At 49.7% G+C, this 18,814-nt stretch overlaps 1 protein-coding gene across 4 annotated transcripts in view; it reads left to right on the top strand.

Annotated features, from left to right (window-relative positions):
- The window catches only part of GBF1 (golgi brefeldin A resistant guanine nucleotide exchange factor 1), a 2,365,494-nt gene that overhangs the window by 1,426,322 nt on the left and 920,358 nt on the right, over positions 1-18,814 (top strand). For all 4 annotated transcript variants that reach the window (XM_078643218.1, XM_078643217.1, XM_078643220.1 and 1 more), the window contains exon 25: positions 7,812-7,876. In XM_078643218.1, coding sequence (XP_078499344.1) covers positions 7,812-7,876 — 65 coding nt within the window. The remainder of the gene's footprint in view (positions 1-7,811; positions 7,877-18,814) is intronic.

Raw genomic sequence — 18,814 nt, 5'->3', positions numbered from 1 at the left:
GCCCACGCCGGCGTGATGACATCAGTTCCCTTTTTTCCGCGTCGTCGACGCTAACGGTTTTCTAGGGATCGCCCGTAGCTATTGCAGTAACCTTGTTACTTTGTTATAATTGTGCTTCATTGTCTTCTCTCTCGACATGTCTTCGAAGAAGACCGGGTTTAACCGCATGCGTGCGGGCGGAATTCCGCCCGTACGCTGAGATTTGCAAAAGCGCACTTTACGTGACGAGCTGGGCTCGTCATGAGCGTGCGAGGAGGCTACCTCATGACGAGCCCAGCTCGTCATCAGCGTCGAAGGGGTTAAAGCTTGTGGGGAATGTGACAAAACCATGTCCATTACTGATCCTCATGATTGCTGCGTATGGTGTCTAAGCTCTGACCATGACGTCGAAGACTGCCAGTCTTGTAGGAAGATGACACCTAAGGCCCTCTGGGAGAGAGAAACCAAGCTTCTCGTGGCGAAACTTAAAGGAAGAAAAGAGAAGAAAAGTTCGAGTTCGCAAACTCGGCGTTCGAGGTCAAGGTCTCGTTCGAGGTCGCGCTTGGACTCGTCCTCGGCCCATGCTTCACGATCTTCAAAAAAGAAACATAAAAAGAGGACCCATGAATCCCGACATCACTTGAGGAAGGACTCGGGTTCAAAGCCGAAGTCACAGGTGAAGCTGGTTGAGAAGGTAGTGGTGTCTTCGGCTTCGGAAGAGCAGGACGCTGAGGGTGAAGTGTCGCTTGCGAATTCGCCAGGTTTACCGAGGCAGATAACGAATGCATCTCCGGTTCCGTCCCATCCTTCAGGTCAGGAGGATGAAGGTGAGGAGGAGGTGGTTGGTGAGGAATAGGCTCCGTTGCCCGAGTGTCCGTCGACTCCGGTGCACCAGCCCGAAGAGGAGGTCGACGTCGTATCGACTCCACGCCCTCAAGAGCAACCCGGGAGTTCGTACCCAGCCTTCCCGGCTCCAGGTCAGGATCCGACGCAGTTCCTGAATGTAATGTTTGGAATATACTCCAGGGCTATGAAAACCACTGGGGCTCCTGCTTGTCCCACTGGTCCGATGGCGTTTAGTCTGGGTGTTCCCCAGGCCTATGCTCCTACGCCCTTTATGCCGGCTCCAGCGCCGCATTGGCATTTTCCGACGCCGGCGAGGCCTTCGACTCCGAAGCCATCAACGCCGAAGCCGTCGATGCCGAATCAATCGTCGCCGAATCCATCAACTCCGATGCCGAACCCTGAACGACCTCGTGAGCCAGAGTTGTTTGGACACAGCAGATTCTGTGGCGAGGGTCATGGGCTCTTCGGTGGCTATGAGGAGAGCTGCATGGCTAAAATCGTCTGAGCTTTCAACAGATGTCCAGTCTGCATTAATGGATCTATCATTCGACGGGTCTGGTTTGTTTGGCAAAAAGGCAGACGCTGCTTTAGAACGTTTTAAAGACAGCAAGGCGACGGCTAAGTCGTTGGGCCTTCAGACCAGGGGCACCTTTTGGAAACGTTTTAGAGGGTTTGGCATATCTTCTTTTCGTTCCTACAAGTCAACTCGGCCGCAGCAGCAGCAAAACACACTGTACAAGGCGTACAGGGGCAGACGGAGAGCTCGTTCCAGAGGTCGTCAAGTCGCCTCCTCCTCTTCCTCTTCCCCTACCCAGCCCCCTGCCAACGCAGCAAAGCAGCCCTATATCCGCCATTCCGGATCATGTGGGCCCAGTGGGGGGTCGGCTTACCCATTTCCTACGAGATTGGGAATTGATTACTTCAGATCTTTGGGTTCTCAATCTCGTGGAGAATGGGTATGCTCTTCCCTTTTGGGAATTTCCCCCAAATTACCCTCCTTGCCAGGGTTATTGTTCGGAGGACCACCTGCTTCTCCTGCAGGAAGAAGTCCTGGCGCTGTTCAGAAAAGGTGCGCTAGAGGTGGTTCTGGAGCAGGAGAGGGGTCAGGGATGCTACTCCCGGTATTTTCTGATCCCTAAGAAGGATGGCAGGCTTCGGCCAATCCTGGATCTCAGGATCTTGGACTTGTATCTGAGACAGGAGAAGTTCAAGATGCTCACCCTTGCTCAGGTTCTTCAGGCGCTGCTGGAAGAAGACTGGATGGTGTTGATCGATTTGCAGGATGCGTATTTTCATATTCCCATCCTGAAGTCGCACAGAAAGTATCTCTGTTTCACGGTTGGGTCGCAACACCACCAGTTTGCGGTCCTTCCGTCTGGTCTTACTACTGCGCCTCGAGTCTTTACCAAGGTGATGGCAGTGGTGGCAGCACATCTCAGGAGGTCGGGGATACCTGTATTCCCGTATCTGGACGACTGGCTGATCAAAGCAGAGTCGCCGGGGAAGGTGCTCCATCACCTGCAGGAAACAACTCAGTTGTTGCACAGGTTGGGTTTTTCGATAAATGTACCCAAATCTCACCTGGTGCCCTCCCAGCGCAACCTGTTCATAGGTGCGGTACTGGACACTACTGTATGCCGTGCAGTCCCTCCTCCTCAAAGGATTCGCGACATACAGGAAATGATTCCTTTATTCTACAATGGAGCGGTTGTTCCAGTCCTGAAGGTCCTACGTCTGCTCGGTCTGATGGCTTCTTGCATTCTGTTGGTCAACCATGCACGATGGCACATGAGGGCACTCCAGTGGTGCCTCCGCAGGCAGTGGTATCAGCACAACGGAGATCTAAGGGAGTCAGTCAGGATCTCCAGAGATACTGCGGCGGATCTGTCTTGGTGGAGCGTGGAGGGCAATCTGTCACAAGGAAAGCCCTTTCATCTGCCTCCATCAGTGGCCACATTGATAACGGATGCATCCACTCTAGGTTGGGGTGCTCATCTGGGGGATCTGGAGGTCAAGGGTCTTTGGTCTCCAGAGGAAAGTTTCCTTCACATCAACCTTCTGGAATTGCGGGCGATACGTCTAGCGCTCAAGGCCTTCCTCCCTTCCCTTCGCGGTCGGTCAGTATAAGTCCTGACGGACAACACGACGCGATGTGGTATGTTAACAAGCAGGGAGGAGTGGGGTCGCAGTGTCTCTGCAGAGAGGCTCTGCGTCTCTGGTCCTGGGTTCAGGACCATCAGATTTGTCTGATGGCAAATCATCTGGCCGGAGTTCTGAACGTTCGTGCAGACACTCTGTCGGCAGTTCTCCGCCAACCACGAGTGGAGGCTCCATCCAGAGGTTGTTCGTCAGGTCTTTCGGACTTGGGGAACTCCTCTGGTGGAGCTGTTCGCCACTCACGAGAATGCTCACTGCCCGTCATTCTGCAGTCTCAGTTTCCGATGCAAGGAGCACTGGGGGACGCGTTTCAGATGAGTTGGGACTCGCAACTCCTTTACGCGTTTCCTCCCATACCTTTGATTCCTCGGGTTCTGAGGAAGGTTCGCCAAGACCGGGCCCAAGTTACATTGATCGCCCCGGATTGGCCAAGAAGGGTGTGGTACACAGATCTTCTCCACCTCTCCTCGTGCTCGCCGCTCCGTCTCCCTCACAGGGCAGATCTTCTCTCCCAGATGGAGCCGCAGGTTCTACACCCCCACCTCCAGACCTTACACCTTCATGCCTGGAGATTGAACGGGGCAACCTGAGTTCCTTTTCTCTCCCACACGATGTGGTGGATGTCATTTTGTCAGCCAGGCGTGACTCCACTGAGTCCATTTATTACTCTAGATGGTCTAAGTTCGTTGCTTGGTGTGGGGAGAAGTCCATTGACCCTTTAAGGGCTCGTTTGTCCAATATTCTTCAATTTGCTCTTTCCTTGGCCCAGCAGGGTATTGCGGTGGCAACTATTAAGGGTTATTTGTCGGCCTTATCGGCTTTCCTTTGTTTGCCTGACCAGCCCTCTTTGTTTAAGTCACCTATTGTTTTACGATTCATCAAGGACCTTACCAATAAATTTCCTCCTACTCCTTTTATTGTGCCTCAATGGGACTTGAACCTTGTTCTTACATTTTTGATGGGTACGCTTTTTGAGCCTTTACACTCATGTCCCTTGAGACTTTTGTCTTTCAAAACGGTCTTCCTGATTGCAATTACCTCGGCAAGGAGGGTAAGTGAGCTTCAAGCTCTTAGTGCAAAACCCCCGTTTTTATCCATTCCTGCTGATCGAATGGTTCTTAAGACCAGGGCTGCTTTTCTGCCGAAGGTGGTAACTTCTTTCCACCTGGAGCAGTCCGTTACCCTCCCTACCTTTTATCCTACCCCTCACCCTTCCAAGGAGGAGGAGAGACTTCACCGCCTGGACCCTAAGAGGGCGGTGAGCTTTTACCTGGACAGGACGAGAGAGTTCAGGTCGGATGACCAGCTGTTTGTTGGATTTGCTGGCTGCAGGAAGGGGAAGGCTGTGCACAAGCGCACGCTCTCAAGATGGATAATTTTACGCATCAAGATCTGCTACTCCCTGGCGGGTAAGGAACCTCCAGAGGGTATAAGGGCTCATTCCACTAGAGCTAAGTCTGCAACATCTGCTCTTTCTAGGGGTGTGCCTGTAGAGGATATTTGCAGAGCCGCGACTTGGGCCTCCCTCCACACTTTCGCGAAGCATTACTGCTTGGATTCCGAAGTGAGGAGGGACAGCCACTTTGCGCGCTCTGTCCTCCAAGATTTCTTGGTATAGCAGAGTGGACACCCTCCTCCGGGAGTGGGGACTGCTGTGGGAATCTATTCACAAGGTGAGGAATCCACTGGCAGATGTATCTATCAGAAGAACAAGTTACTTACCTTCGGTAACGCTTTTTCAGGTAGATACAGTATCTGCCTGTGGATTTCTCACTGACCCACCCGCCTCCCCGTTGTCCACTCTCTTATGCCTGAGTATCTATAATATATTTACTTTATTATTAAGGTATTGTTTATTTCAAATGTTTGATTGCATTTGTTTCATACTGTTTGTGATACCTTGATATTTGTGTGCTATGTATACTGTGTTTTTTTCTACTGTCATTGGTCCGTCCGTGTGCCTCGAAGGCACGGAAAAAAGGGAACTGATGTCATCACGCCGGCGTGGGCCTAATATGGTGTCGGTGACGTCAGCGGAGTCGTGCGCGATGCCGTGCCTCTGTGACATCGGTCCACATCGGCGCGAAGCTACAAAAAGAATTTCCAAAGGCTGCTGACGCAGGGGGATATTCACAAGGTGAGGAATCCACAGGCAGATACTGTATCTACCAGAAAAAGTGTTACCGAAGGTAAGTAACTTGTTCTTCTAGGGTTAAGGACATCCTTTCAGGGCCCTAGTTTTGGGCACCAGTGGTCAGTGTCTTGCATGGCTCTGCACTTCTGGAGTGGATAGTCTTGTACAGAACTGACGTCAGCGTGCAAGTGCAGCGTCTATGTAGCTACCACGACATCATCCCGGTGATGCCAATGGCGATGCGAAGTCGACCGACGCCACCTTCCGAAGCGCAGAGCTACTGCTGACGAAAAACTTTCCTGATCCAGTCTGATGCCTGAGGGTAATTCTAAGGTACGGAATCTATAACTAATCTATGTTTCTTACAGATATATCATTACCGAAGGTAAGTAACTTGTTCTTTACTAGTAAGCAGGATTTATCACCACTATTCCAAACATGTCAATACTGCACCTTTAAGATCAGAAATTAATCCTAACCTATGAAAGTAGTTGCACTCACTGTAGTGAAAAACGAAATAGGGTTTTTGTCACTACCAGGACATGCCAGACAATAAAGGCACATGCCCTACCTTTTACCTACACAGAACCTTGCCCATAGGGCTACCCAAGGCCTACCTTAGGGATGACCTATATGTAGTAAAGAGGGGAGTTTCAGGCTTAAAAGTTACTTTAAATGCGAAGTCAATTTGGCGGTAAACTGCACACGCTCGCCTTGCAGTTGCAGGCCTGCAACAGGTTTGAAAGGCTTCTTCTGTGGGTGGCGCAAGAAGCGCTGCAGGCCCACTAGTAACATTTAATTTACATGCCCTGGTTATATTGGATACCACTGTACAAGGGACCTACAGGTAAATTAAATATGCCAAACGGGTATAGACCAGTCATACCTTGTTTAATGAAGAGAGCACATGCACTTCAGCACTGAATAGCAGTGGGAAAGTGCCCAGAGTCCTAAAGCTAGCAAACATAGGTCAGAAACAATACAGGAAGACTCGAACACGTATAGGGATAAGCCTGCAAAAAGGTCCAGTTACATCATCCACCCCATGTGAGCTGACCAATATGTACCTGCCTCTTCTAGTGAATTGGCATTTTATTCTAGCAGGTTTGTTTTGAAGTAATATGGCTCGGTTAAAGGATTCTTAGTAGCTATTTCTGCTTGCAGTCATTTGCCTAACCAATGCTTGATCCTTAAACGTATTTGTTTCTAGATTTGTAAAGAATTTATTTAATTTTAGTTGATGTTGCATTTGTTTCCTGTCCCATTTATGTTTCCTTCCCCTAAAAAATGAATCTAGTTCTCACATTCCGAAGGGTTGTTCCCTTATCCTATATATAGTCTCACTTGGAAGGCTACATTCTTATTGGCAACAGCTTAAGGTAAGAGGGTCAATTAAATGCAAACGTTAGGCTCTCTTCATTTTCAGTGTATGCAAGAAATGTGGTTGTGCTTAGTGGGAAAACAGCCTTACTCTGTTGGGATTCTGTTGACAACAGAATCCCAATTAGAGAAGGTGGTCAATTTGTCTTTATTTGTTCACGTTGGCCAACACATCCGAAGACAAAAAACAAAGACTGCACAGTTTAGGCCTGAGAAGTGCTCTCCGTCACTTTATGCAAAAAGAACAGTTGATGGACAGAATGCAGAACAATGTCATACATTCACCCGAGTACAGAGTTCTGGGCCTAAATCCATCGTTTTTTTGCTCACCATGCCATTCCAGTTTGGACCCAGCCGTATGCAAATCAGTCTTGACCCCGTGCCCAATGGGAACAGTCCAGCCTGAACTGCCAGGCAAGGTCCTCCCTGGACAGGAAGCAAGCATCCTAGGACCAGTTTCGGGCTTTCAGCCCTTATCAGCCAGGATAGCTTGACTCCAGTGGCATGGAGAGCACGACCCACGTCTGGGCATACCCGTCCCACTAGGGGTGACAAATGCAGAAAGAACAATTGATGGGCAGAATTCAGAACAATGTCATACAATCACCACAGTACAGAGATCCTGGCCTAAATCCACCGTTTTTTTGCTCACCATGCCATTCCAGTTTGGACCCAGCCATATGCAAATCAGCCATACCATGTGCCCAATGGGAACAGTCCAACCCAAACTGCCAGGCCAGTTTTATGTCCCATTTATGTTTCCTTCCCCAAAAAATGAATCTAGTTCTCAGATTCCGAAGGGTTGTTCCCTTATCCTATATATTGTCTCACGTGGAAGGCTACATTCTTATTGGCAACAGCTTAAGGTAAGAGGGTCAATTAAATGCAAATGTGAGGCTCTCTTCATTTTCAGTGTACGCAAGAAATGTGGTGGTGCTTAGTGGGAAAACAGCCTTACTCTGACAAGTTGACAACAGAATCCCAATTAGAGAAGGTGGTCAAATTGTCTTTGTTTTTTCACGTTGGCCAAAACATCCGAGGACAAGTCAAGACTGCACAAATTAGGCCTGAGAAGTGCTCTCTGTCACTTTAGTCACACAAGACAGTCTAGTTATTACATGTGGATTAGTTTCACAGAAGAATTCTTCAAGAGCCTACACAGCCATCAGGAAGAACCTTTCCAAAGTTAAGTATACTTGTTATCTGCAATATAAAGATTTCCATAAAGTACCATCCGTTTAGAAAGAGGTAACCATAAAAGATCTTTTGGAATGAGTTACTGCTAGAGATTCATTGAACTTATTGTTTTTTTTAGGTCGAAGATTTTGTCGATCCTGATGGCAAAATCTCGCTCCAGCGCGAGGAAACACCTGCCAGCCGGTAGGTATTTGTGCCCTATTATGTGCTAATGTAATTCCAGATTTTCAGTGTTAGACATGTTGAGGTTTTTGTTTCTATTTCTATTGGACTTCTGCATTTTAGTAATGTTCACTCTTTGTGAGAAGTTAGCCTGACATATGATGTCCACTATTCTAGTGGGCACCCTGCACCAGTCTAAACGACCCTTATTGATGGGGGTGGTAAAGTCAACCTTATAGACAAGCTATCCTAGTGGTAGCATGGACCAGCAGTCATAGGCTAAGACTTCAGAGAGCATGTAAAGCAAGCTGTTTTACCAATTATAATCCCTTGAATACCACATGAAAGGACACCACACAAGGTATGTATCAAATATATATGTATTTATTTCTAACACAACCCCTCTGCACTCTTTATGAGGGCAGAGATCGAAGTACATCACAAGTTACTCAATTAGCATACGATAAGTTGCACAAATACAGTTTTGCCCTAGGGGCCTCACATACCATATACTAAGTAAGTGGTATAAGAACCACTTCAGGAATAGTGAATAGGCCTAGGGCCTAGGGAATCGCTGGGGCTACACTACACAACCAAAGGTTAGGGAGTAGGAGACCCACGGGAGACACGTGCAGTGTCTAAACACAGTCGCGAGTTACCATTGACTTATAATGGAGAACGAAGAAGTTACAAAGTTACTGTTTTAGGGCACTTCCGGATGGACTACGACAAAACCCCTTTAAAACTAGAACACTTGGATAGTCAATACCCACGGGAGCACCGGAGTACTTGAGTTACCTCACCCAGGGATGCCGGGTGCATAGGTGTCTTTTCTTGTCGGGTTTCGGCAATGCTTTCAATGGAGATCTGCAAAAGAAGTGCTGCAGGCGGCCAAAGGAAGTGTGTCCGGGTGGATCCAAGGGTGGATCGAAGAACTGAAGAAACTGAAAGCAGAGGGGACCGAGTCTGGGTCACTAGCCAGTGACCAGGAAGGAAGGAACCAGGCGATGTCGCGATGAAATCAGGTGAAGAGGTGAAGCTTGTCTCTGCAGCCACGAGGACCAGGAGGTGTCGACGATGACCAGGAGCTGGATTCGAGCTGTACCACGAAGGATCTAGTTGACTGTGGTGTCGGTATCCGGATTGGACCCAACAAGCCTTGGCAAACGCAATCCATGCAGGAAGTGAAGATTGGCTTCAAGTCAGACCAGCAAGGTCTGGGGAGCTTCTCCTTTGTAGGGAAGCTGGAGCAAGCCTGGAGCAACCAGGAAAGCAGTTTAGTTTCAAAGGTTCATCTTCAGAGGGCTCACTAGCCAGCGGGCTGGCAACCGGGAAGACGCGTTGAGCTGAAATGCAAGAGCGGGCCCCACCCGGCACTCATGGAGTGTGGAGGGCTGCGCTTCGGTGCAAATGGCGCTCGGGTCTGCGGCTTCTCGTACCCCAATGCACAACTGCGAGAGTGCCTCGGTAGTTGCACTGTTAGCAAAATGCAGGATGTCCAGGGTGTCCGGTCCCACGTGTCTTGTGTCCGCCACGGGTCTCAGCTTTGCTGTGGATGTGTGTTGGAGTCAGAGAAGTCTGAGAGTCCAGTTCCTGAGTCGCTGAGGCTTCGGGATCCGACCGGAGCGTCGACAAAGCAGAGCGGCAAGTTACTGGTGGTGCCTATTTGCACAGGGTGGTCACTCCTTGACCACAAGAGAGATGTCTTCAGTCTTCTAGTCGGTATAGAATGTTGTAGGCCAAGAGTTTCGTTTCAGAGTTTCGTTCCAGGATAATCTAAAGTCCTGGGGACACAGCACCTATCTTTATACTAAGAAAATGGGATGGATTACCTGCTAGGTCCCTCCTATGTGTGGACCTGAGAAGGGGGTGGTTCACCCCTTTCCCTTTGTCCAGCTTCGCGCCAGAGTGGGGCTGGAGTGCCCCAGCAACTGGTTTGAACCGGGCTATGCATGGAGTGTGCCCCAGGCAGTGTCTGGAAAAGCATCTTTCCATTCAACCCACCCTGCCCCAATACACTACAGGCTGTCTTGGGAGGTGCTAGCACCTCCCTCGACAGGAAACCTATTATCCAGGCCTCCCTTGCTGGAGTTTCCCCCGGCTGCAGGAGGTCAGACTCGTGTCTGTGGCAGGAGCATCCATTTTGTGATGCTGAGGCTCTGTTTAACTTTAACCGGGTAAAGCAGTAACATACATGTCTTTTCCCTCTAGAAGGGTGGAATGCTACCCCTGCCGCCAGAATTGGCGGGGGGTAGTATTCCAAAGTGTTTGACACCTTACACGACATGTTTTGATAAAGCCAAACAAGTTAGCATTAACTGCGAAGATTATAATGCACTGAAGAGTATATGGTATGGCTATATAAAAGAACAGCTATAAGGAGGTGGTTCCGAAAGCTGCAGAGGGGCTCAGCTCATGCTAGGGCACCCTCTCACATAAAACTAAGCACTCTGCCTCCAGGATTGTTAAGGGCTACCATAGGAGTGACTTATAGGTTACTATGTGTCTATATGTTAGGTAGATATAGATATACTATATCTAAGTGAGGGGTGATTATGCCACCTTACCCAAGCTGAGTGATCAGCCTGTGGTGTCAGTTTGGATGGCCAGCCAGGGGTGGCATAATATATGCTGCAGCCCCGGTAGGCCTTGGATGCACCTATGCCCTGGGTACTTATGGTACACTATACAGGGGCTCACAGAGGTGACCCAATACCCAATCAGGTATGTACCTAAAGTACATGGTAGGAATTTAGAGAGAGAACAGCTGGGCTGTTGGTCTGATTAACAGGCCCACAGCCACACTTAAGTCGAAAAACCAGAGAATCACAGCAAAAAGTGGAGGGTGACCATAGGAAGCAGACCCTACTCTCCTACACTCTTTTTTTTGTGGCCTTCCACAGAGCTTACTGTTTGAAACACATCACAGTTTTCACTAGAATAATTGTTGGTATTACCTTGTGTTAACTTTCTTGCCATGGCATGCCGATTTAGCACTTATTCTTTTTGCTTATGGTTCTGAATGGTTTTCTTCACTTTCAAATGGATGTATTCTGCTTTTACATGCTAAATTCTTGCAATGTGTGGTATTCACATATTATTTTTAGGAAGCAGATATGAATTTATTTATGAGATGCGATTTTAAATATATATATGTTGTCCTCTTCCTGCATCCATTTTTGATGCCTATATTGACTGCTGGTTTTATTCCCAGTAGCCCCTGTTGATTCTGAAGGCCTGAAAGTTGTAATCATCCAATATAATATTAAGAATGCTTTTAGAGGGCCTCTTGGATTGCTCCGTTCGTGTATATATTTATTTAGAAGGCAGGCTACTGACATATTTTTCTTTTTTTTTTCCTAGGGAAGATTAAAATAATACTGTTGTTGCTAACCAGTAAGATTCTCTAATCTTTTAACGATATACAGATCCCACAAACAATGAATGGAACAAAATACTCCTTTTAATCAGATTTATTTATGTTTCAAATGTATTACCTTCTGAGGATCCGTTTCATTGACAGATCGAAAAGGTTAATCTGAATAGAGGTCACTGTCAGATTAACTCTTTAAAGCACACTTGACACCTTCTTGTAATACACATTTGCCAAAACTGAATAAAGACAATTCTGAGTAACATTCTAGTTTCATAGTGAATTCAGACTTATTCCAGTTAGTGGGGTTTGCTACAGCAGAGGGCAAAGTAACCTGCAAGAGTTCAAATGAAAAACACACTTTATTAACTTTCCCACCCCCACTTACTAGCACTCCACCTTCAAAATGCACCTGCTAGAAACTGGACTTGCTGAAACTTAGTAATGTATGCCATTTTATTGTAAAGTTTCTTACAGATTTGTTACGCAGCACAAACATCATAAATTTCCTTTAAAGTATTTTCAATGGAAATGAAGGGCCTGATTTAGAGTTTTGCTGGTGCTGGGCTTTGGCCAAAAAGTGATGAACGTCCTGTCTGCCCTATTTTGAGTCTGAGTTCTTAATGCACTCTAAATGGGGCAGATGAGACTCAAACCAGGCCGGCTCTCATTAATAGCTGTGCATATTCTTCTCAGACTGTGCATTATACATTATATATACAGAAGCACAAAATGAAGTGTACATTTTATTACCATTGAGTGTCAGGAGGGGGAAATAATCAAGGTTCTCGCTGATATTTTTTCTCAAAGTGTGGTAACAGAAAAGATGTGCTGACCCTTTATTCGGTTGTGTACAGAATCGAAATCAGCCCTAAGCCACTGTGGGATTCCTCATAGTGAGCAAACTGCTACTTCTGTGTTTGGTTCAAGAGGTTAGGGAAGTTCATGTGGTATTGCTGTGGTAGCTCTGAAGAATTGGGGGGTGGGGTGGATAACTATGCCCTCTGCTATTTCTAGCTCTTGGCAGCGATTCTGTTGTAGTCCCTGGAAACTTGTTAGGGTTTATTGACAAGAGACCGCAGGGTGGTGCCTTTATTTGGTCCCACAATAAATTGTGAGTAAATTATACATTTTAAAGTTTGCATTTTGATTCTGCCCGCAGCTGTCAGCCTACGGGCCGGTTGCAGACTTGTATTGTGTATCGAGTGTCAGGCTGAGGCAGGTCCTAGAGTTGATGAGCTGCAAGCCCGAGGGGATGGTCTTAACAATATTGACAGACAGTACTCGTTGTTAGTAGCCTGAGCACCCCTGTGCCCAAGTGCACAATTCGGGTTGGACTGCAGCCTTTCTCTTGCCAACCCCACATGCTCACTAGAGGCCTCTCTGAGTCTCTCCACCCCGCATTACTGAGCCGAGGTGAATCCAAGCTTCAGCCCCCAGTCTTGATAATGAGTGGTGAGTTTGGCTGCCCTATCCAATCCTGGCACTGCTCTTATGCTATATAACAGCAGGAGCAGCATCTGTATTGGCTTACTGGAGACTAGGTTAGGTTACTAGGAACCTCTGCCCCAGTGTGTGCAAGTCAAATGAGGCAGCGCAAAAGTGGGAGGAGGCTTCCTCTTCTTGAGGCTTTAACCTCAAGGTAGGTTGGGGATCACCAGATCCCAGGTCAGAATCTCTGGGGAGACCTCTTCATGGTGTTGGGCCACTTGGGCGTTGGGTGCAGAACTGTGGAGTGGCCTGGTTCATGGTTCTGGTTTGGAGTCTTTGTTGAGCAAATCTGTTCTTACTGGAGACAGAGTCTGTGAGATGAGTGCAGGCAGGTCCTCCAGGTTCTGGGGGGCTGCTGGCTATACCAGGGTTTCCGCTGTAGGCAGGTCGGAGTTGAGACAGGAAGGTAGGGCTGGGGTCAGAGCAGTTGGTGGCCTCTACTTCGTGGGTCAGTATGGTACTTCGATCCTTCTTCTTTCTTCCTCGAATCTGAGGAGGCAGTATTACTTTTAGGGGCTGTTACAGGGGTGTGCAGGTTGGGGACCAATAGGTCCCTTTCTTGGGGTGGGTACACCCCCTACTATGCCACCCTCCAGTGGGAGGGGGGTGAGCCTCTCCCTAATTGGCTGAATCCCCTCATCTTCAAGATGGAGGGGACTGAGATGTGTGCTTCACCTCGCCTTACCCACCTTAGGGGTAGGGTTAGCAAAGGTGGGCACACCTCTCCTCCTCCTAACTTAGTTTTCCTGCCGATTCTCCCACCCAAAGTGGGGGTCAAAACCGGTGGGAGCCAGTTGCTGGGGGCAGCAAGAGGCAGGGACAACTTCCAAATGTGAATGACTTTGAAGCTTCCTCTTTGTGGACCCAGCCCATCTTGGGAAAGGAGGCATGACACCGCTGCCCAGGATGGGCTTTGTTTCTAGACACAGAGTGTGAAGGATGTCTCCCCAGGGGTCCAAAAACCTGTCAGGTGGTGGCAAATGGTGGGCAGCCATTCAAGATACACACCAGGGCTCGTCGTTTTTCAGGGGGCATCTCTAAGATGCCATCTGAGTGCATTTTACAATAAATCCCAACTGGCATCAGTGCGGGTTTAATGTGCTGGGAAGTTTGCTACCATAACGTCACAGGTTTTAGAAATTCCATTATGGAGCTGTGGAGTTCTGAATGACCAACTTCCAGACCATATACTCTTTATGGCTTTACTACACTTACGTCTAAGAATGTACCTCACACTGTAGAGGTACAGGGCTCATTCCAGTCACCTGATGGCTAGTGCACCCTGCTAGAGGGGTGGGTTACCTATTCCTCAGGCAGTGGGTTGCAGGCATGGCACATAGAGTTGTGTGTCCTGTCGACTCTTCACCTTTTTCTGTACAAAACACACAGCCTGCAATGGCATTGTGTGGGTGTTTAGGTACAGGGGCTCTAAGGGTGACACAGCTGTTAGAGGCCTTCCCTGGTCATAGTTCCCTTGGTACCCATGGTACCTTTTACAGTGGGCCTGCTTATGGCCAGAGATTTGCCATTTGTGGATACTATGGTACAGGTTTGGGCAAGAACACTGGCCCTGGGAACCTGATTGGCAGGGATGCAGAGCACATCAAGTCCGGTTGCATCCAGATGTCTGTCAAAAAATGGGGTAACCATGACTAAAGAATCTTATCTGGAAGAGACAGTTAGTTATAGATTCCTTACATTAGAATTACCCCCAGGCGTCCGACTGGATCTGGAGAAGTTTTAGCTCTCTTAGCCAAGGGAGCTATCGAAAGGGTCCCTGCGGCAGAAGTAGGTTGTGGTTGCTATTCCCACTATTTTCTGGTGCCCAAGAAAGACAAGGGCCTTCGTCCTATCCTAGACCTCAGGACTTTTAACCACTTCGTCTGCAAGGAGAAGTTTAAAATGCTCACGTTGCCTCAGGTCCTGTCTGCCCACGACCATGGAGACTGGATGGTGTCGTTGGATTTGCAGGACAGATTTTTCTATATTCCTGTCCTGCCAGCCAAAAGATGCTACCTAAGGTTCACAGTACCCCACAAGCATTTTCAGTTCACTGTTCTCCCCTTAGGCCATACCTGTGCCCCTCAGGAGTTCACAAAAGTGATGGCGGTGGTCGCAGCTCATCTCTGCAGATCAGGGGTTCCAGTCTATCCCTTTCTCGACGACTGGCTGTTGAAGGCGGGCTCGGCACAGGATGTCATCTCCTACCTCCATACGAAGGTGGACCACCTGCATTCGCTGGGTTTCACTATCCATGTGCTGAAGTCACACCTGACTCCCTCTGTCGCTCCTTTTTATCGACGCTGTTCTGGATACAGTGCAGTTTCGGGCATATCCTCCTGAACAGTGAGTCGGCGTATTCGGGCTATGATACCGGTGTATCTGAAAGAAACTCGTTAGTTAGATTCCTTACCTTAGAATTACCCCCAGGCGTCAGACTGGATCCGGAAAGTTTTCGTCAGCAGTACCCCTGCGCGTCGTTAGGCGTCGTGATCGCCGGGATGATGTCATCGGAGCACTTAGACGCCACTCTCACGCGCTGACGTCAGTTCTTCTTTTTTCCACCCCAGCAAGCGCAGATCCGGGAATAGCTGGTACCCTAGTCATTTTTCGATTAAGTTTTTGGTCTCTTTTGACTATTCTTTTCGAGTCGACTTCGACTCCTGGTGCCGGTAGGGATGCCCGGTTTCAAGCCGTGTGACGCCTGTCTCCGACTGATGTCAGTTACCGACTTCCACCTCCGGTGTCTCTACTGCCTTGTGGCAGACCACGACGACAATTCGTGCCCCGACTGTCGGGCCTTGAAAGCTTGGCGGGAGCGGTCCCACAAGCTCCTCGAGATCCGACAGTCGGCTCCGCGCTGCTCGAGATCCTGGTCAAGGAGGAAGTCTAGGGACCGGTTGCGGAGCCAGATCCATCATCATCGCTCATCGGGTTCGAAGTCGTCGCATTCAGGTAAGTTGAGGCACTCTAAAAAGAAGTCGAAGAAGTTACACTGCTCTTCCGACTCCCTTCGCCGGTAGCGCTACTCGGCTGAGGGTTTGGGTGGCACCACCCGCGCGACTCCACTGGAGCCGCAGGCGTCGCAGCCGGCCCCATACCCTTGGGTCCCTGGGCTTTCTGCGAGGCCGGGCGAGATTCGTGACCATGAGGACGCACTTCCTGCAGTTGGAGCCTGACGGCGCGCCTTCGGGTCCCGCAGACCCAACTGGGGGGGCCTAGCAAGCCGGCGACTTCGGCCCCGGCGCCATCATCGACTTCGGTCCCGACGCCGCAGGCCCCTGTGGGATCCACGTCTGGATCCCGGTCGACGCCAGTTGACCTCACGACTACTCCGCTGGTGCCGACCCCTACGGTGCGGGCCCCGGTACCGTCCTCGGACGACATTGTCTCCGGTTTCAGTCCGGGTCCGGCATGGGAGCGCCGTCTCTGACGTCTATGGGTGACATCTTTGTCTATGACCCAGCTCCATAATTTTTGCCTGTTTATCAGGACATGGATGAAGGGGAGGACTGGGAGGGGTCCGAGGACCCTCAGGCACAACAGTGCCAGTTGAGCCAGGACTGGGCAGATGAGCTGTGGGATGCCAGTGGTCTCGATACCTCGCCTGACACTGGCTTCATCTCTCCTCCCTCCGTGGCTACAGAGGAAGGTGCAACATATTTATTTATTTAATGCGATGTTGTATAGCGCGAACATTACCCAAAGGTGTCAGAGCGCTTTACAAAAAAAACAGTTGCGATACATAAGGATTTAGGATTATATGAGTTACATAAAAGATACAAACTGGAAAAAAATAGCAAATGTACAAGTTGTAATGTCACACAGAGAAGAGATACAAATAGAAAAAATTGCAAATGTACAAGTTGTAAAGTCACTCAAGGAAGAGATACAAATGGATAAACTCTAAGAATCACATAGGAATGGTAGTGAGTACAAAGGTCTACTACATATACCAGTGGTTAAAGTTATCTCTATATACATATTAATACAAATAGTAGATTTTCTCAGGATTGAAAAGAGAAATAAAAAAAAATTTAATAAAAAGGGGTAGAGAGCGGTATGTGGGGGAGAAGAGTTGGAGGCTGAGATTGGTGAGAGGAGAGAGGGGGACCTGAGGGGTAGAAAGAGATAAGGCAGTCCAGCGTAAGAGCAATGTCTGAAGGTGAGCAGGATGGAATCCAAGGGACCAAAGGAAAGGACAAGAATCCACAAAATGGCGGACCCTGGTCGTGGGCATTGATGGAAAGCATCTCAACATGGCAAGATGCACCCATGGCAAGAGCGACAACAGGAGAGGGTCCCAAAATGGCGGGGCGTCACGAGTTCCAGTCCAAAAGTTACGAGGGCCAGGTCCAAAGAAAACCATGGAGCCGACCCAACGGAGGAAGAACAAGAGGGGAAAAAGAGCCAGACAGTCAAAAGGAGGAGCATCTTCAGTATTTGCACCTCCTTTTACCACTGCTACTCACACATGATCCCTGGTCTAAATGCTCCCACGCTCCTGTACTGGGCACCACAGTCCGACCGTGTCATTAGCTGGAGGGGTGTCAAAACAAATCCCCATGTCTCCACCCAGCTTTCATGCTCGACAAAAAGCTGATGTCTATTTTGGCTCTCCCAGGGGGGCCTTAGCGGCTACGTCATATGTAGGGGGTGAGCGCTGTAATTAAACTCCTCTCCCGGTCGTGTAACCTGTCCTGGCCGTCCGCTGTGGCCACGGGCCCCCATCCACACACTGTGGTCGGGCCACACAGGCGGATGGAGGCTGCAGATCCGGCGATCACAGGCTACCCCAGCTGCGGGCGCCAGCCGGGGAAGATGAAAGGGCAGCAGGGGGCCCGCTCCTGATGTCGCGGCCCCCGCATTGTTACCTCATAACGTGGGTCCGTTTCACTCTGGGTCCTGCCGGTCAGGGGAAGTCGGCACAGGGATTAGGACAGCCGTCCCGGAAGAGGAAGACAGTGGCTGAGTCCGGAGGGTGAGCAACTTGGTGAAAAGAAAAGCGGGCTCAATGGAGCAGCACAGCAGCGTTGTGCAGCGGTCCATCACTGCTTTCAAATCGATTCCACACTCCTGTGCAGCAGGGCGCTAAGAGACCGCATCCCAGGTCTGGAAGAGTCAGGTGATGGCCAGAGGAGAGGGGGAACCTCCGCCCCGTCCCCATCGGCCACCAAGGAAGAAAGATGTTCCATCAACCCTGGTGTCTCTCCAGTGCTGTGGGGGGAAGAAAGAGACACCACGGAGACACGAGGAGAGCCGTGTCCTATGTCCCCTATAGCCGATCCAGCAGCTCCACCGGGCATCAGTGAAGACTTAACTCTTAAGCTGCCTGCTGCAGCCTTGAGGACTAATCTCCTCGCCGAGGTGCTTCAACCGCCAGTAAGCTCTGCTGCCTTCAATGAGGCCCTCACAGACGTTCTGATGGGCACCTGATTCAAACCGTCCACAGTGCCCCCTGTGGATCGGAACGTGGCGTGATGCCACCGCCCGGCTCCGGGCGACCCCTGCTTTCTATCCGTGCACCCCACCCGAGAGTCTGGTCATCCAGGCCACAACGTCCCAGACCGCATTCCTGACTGCTCCCCCGGATCAGGAATCTAAAAGGCTTCACCAGTTTCGGAAAAAGCTGTTCCCCTCAGTTAGTCTGGGGTTGCGGTCTATCAACACTGCATGCCTCTTGGGCCGTTACACCCACTCCCTGTTGGATACGGTAGCGGACGTGCTGCCCCAGTGTCTGGAGGAGACTCAGGCACGGCTCGCCCAAGCTCTTGCTGAGTGGCTGGACGCAGCACGTTACTCCATTAGATGTGGACTAGATACCACAGACTCGCTGGGTAATGCGATTTCCACGACGGTGGCGATCCGTCGCCACGCCTGGCTACTGTCTGCCAACTTTACAGGGGATGCCCAGAATACCCTTATGGACATGCCCTTTGATGGCCGTCGCCTGTTCAGCGACTAAGCAGACTGTGCGCTTGAGCGTTTTAAGAACTTCAGGGCTAAGGCCAAGTCCATGGGCCTGTCAAGCCAACGCCAGCAGACTTCTGCTTTTTGCCCCTTTCGTGGCCAAGGAAGGGGCACCCCCACTTGTT

Source organism: Lissotriton helveticus, chromosome 5_1 (genome assembly GCF_964261635.1).
Source record: "Lissotriton helveticus chromosome 5_1, aLisHel1.1, whole genome shotgun sequence".
NCBI classification, from domain to species: domain Eukaryota; kingdom Metazoa; phylum Chordata; class Amphibia; order Caudata; family Salamandridae; genus Lissotriton; species Lissotriton helveticus.
Note: the sequence above shows the minus strand (reverse complement) of the source record. Positions and strands in the feature narration are given on the sequence as shown.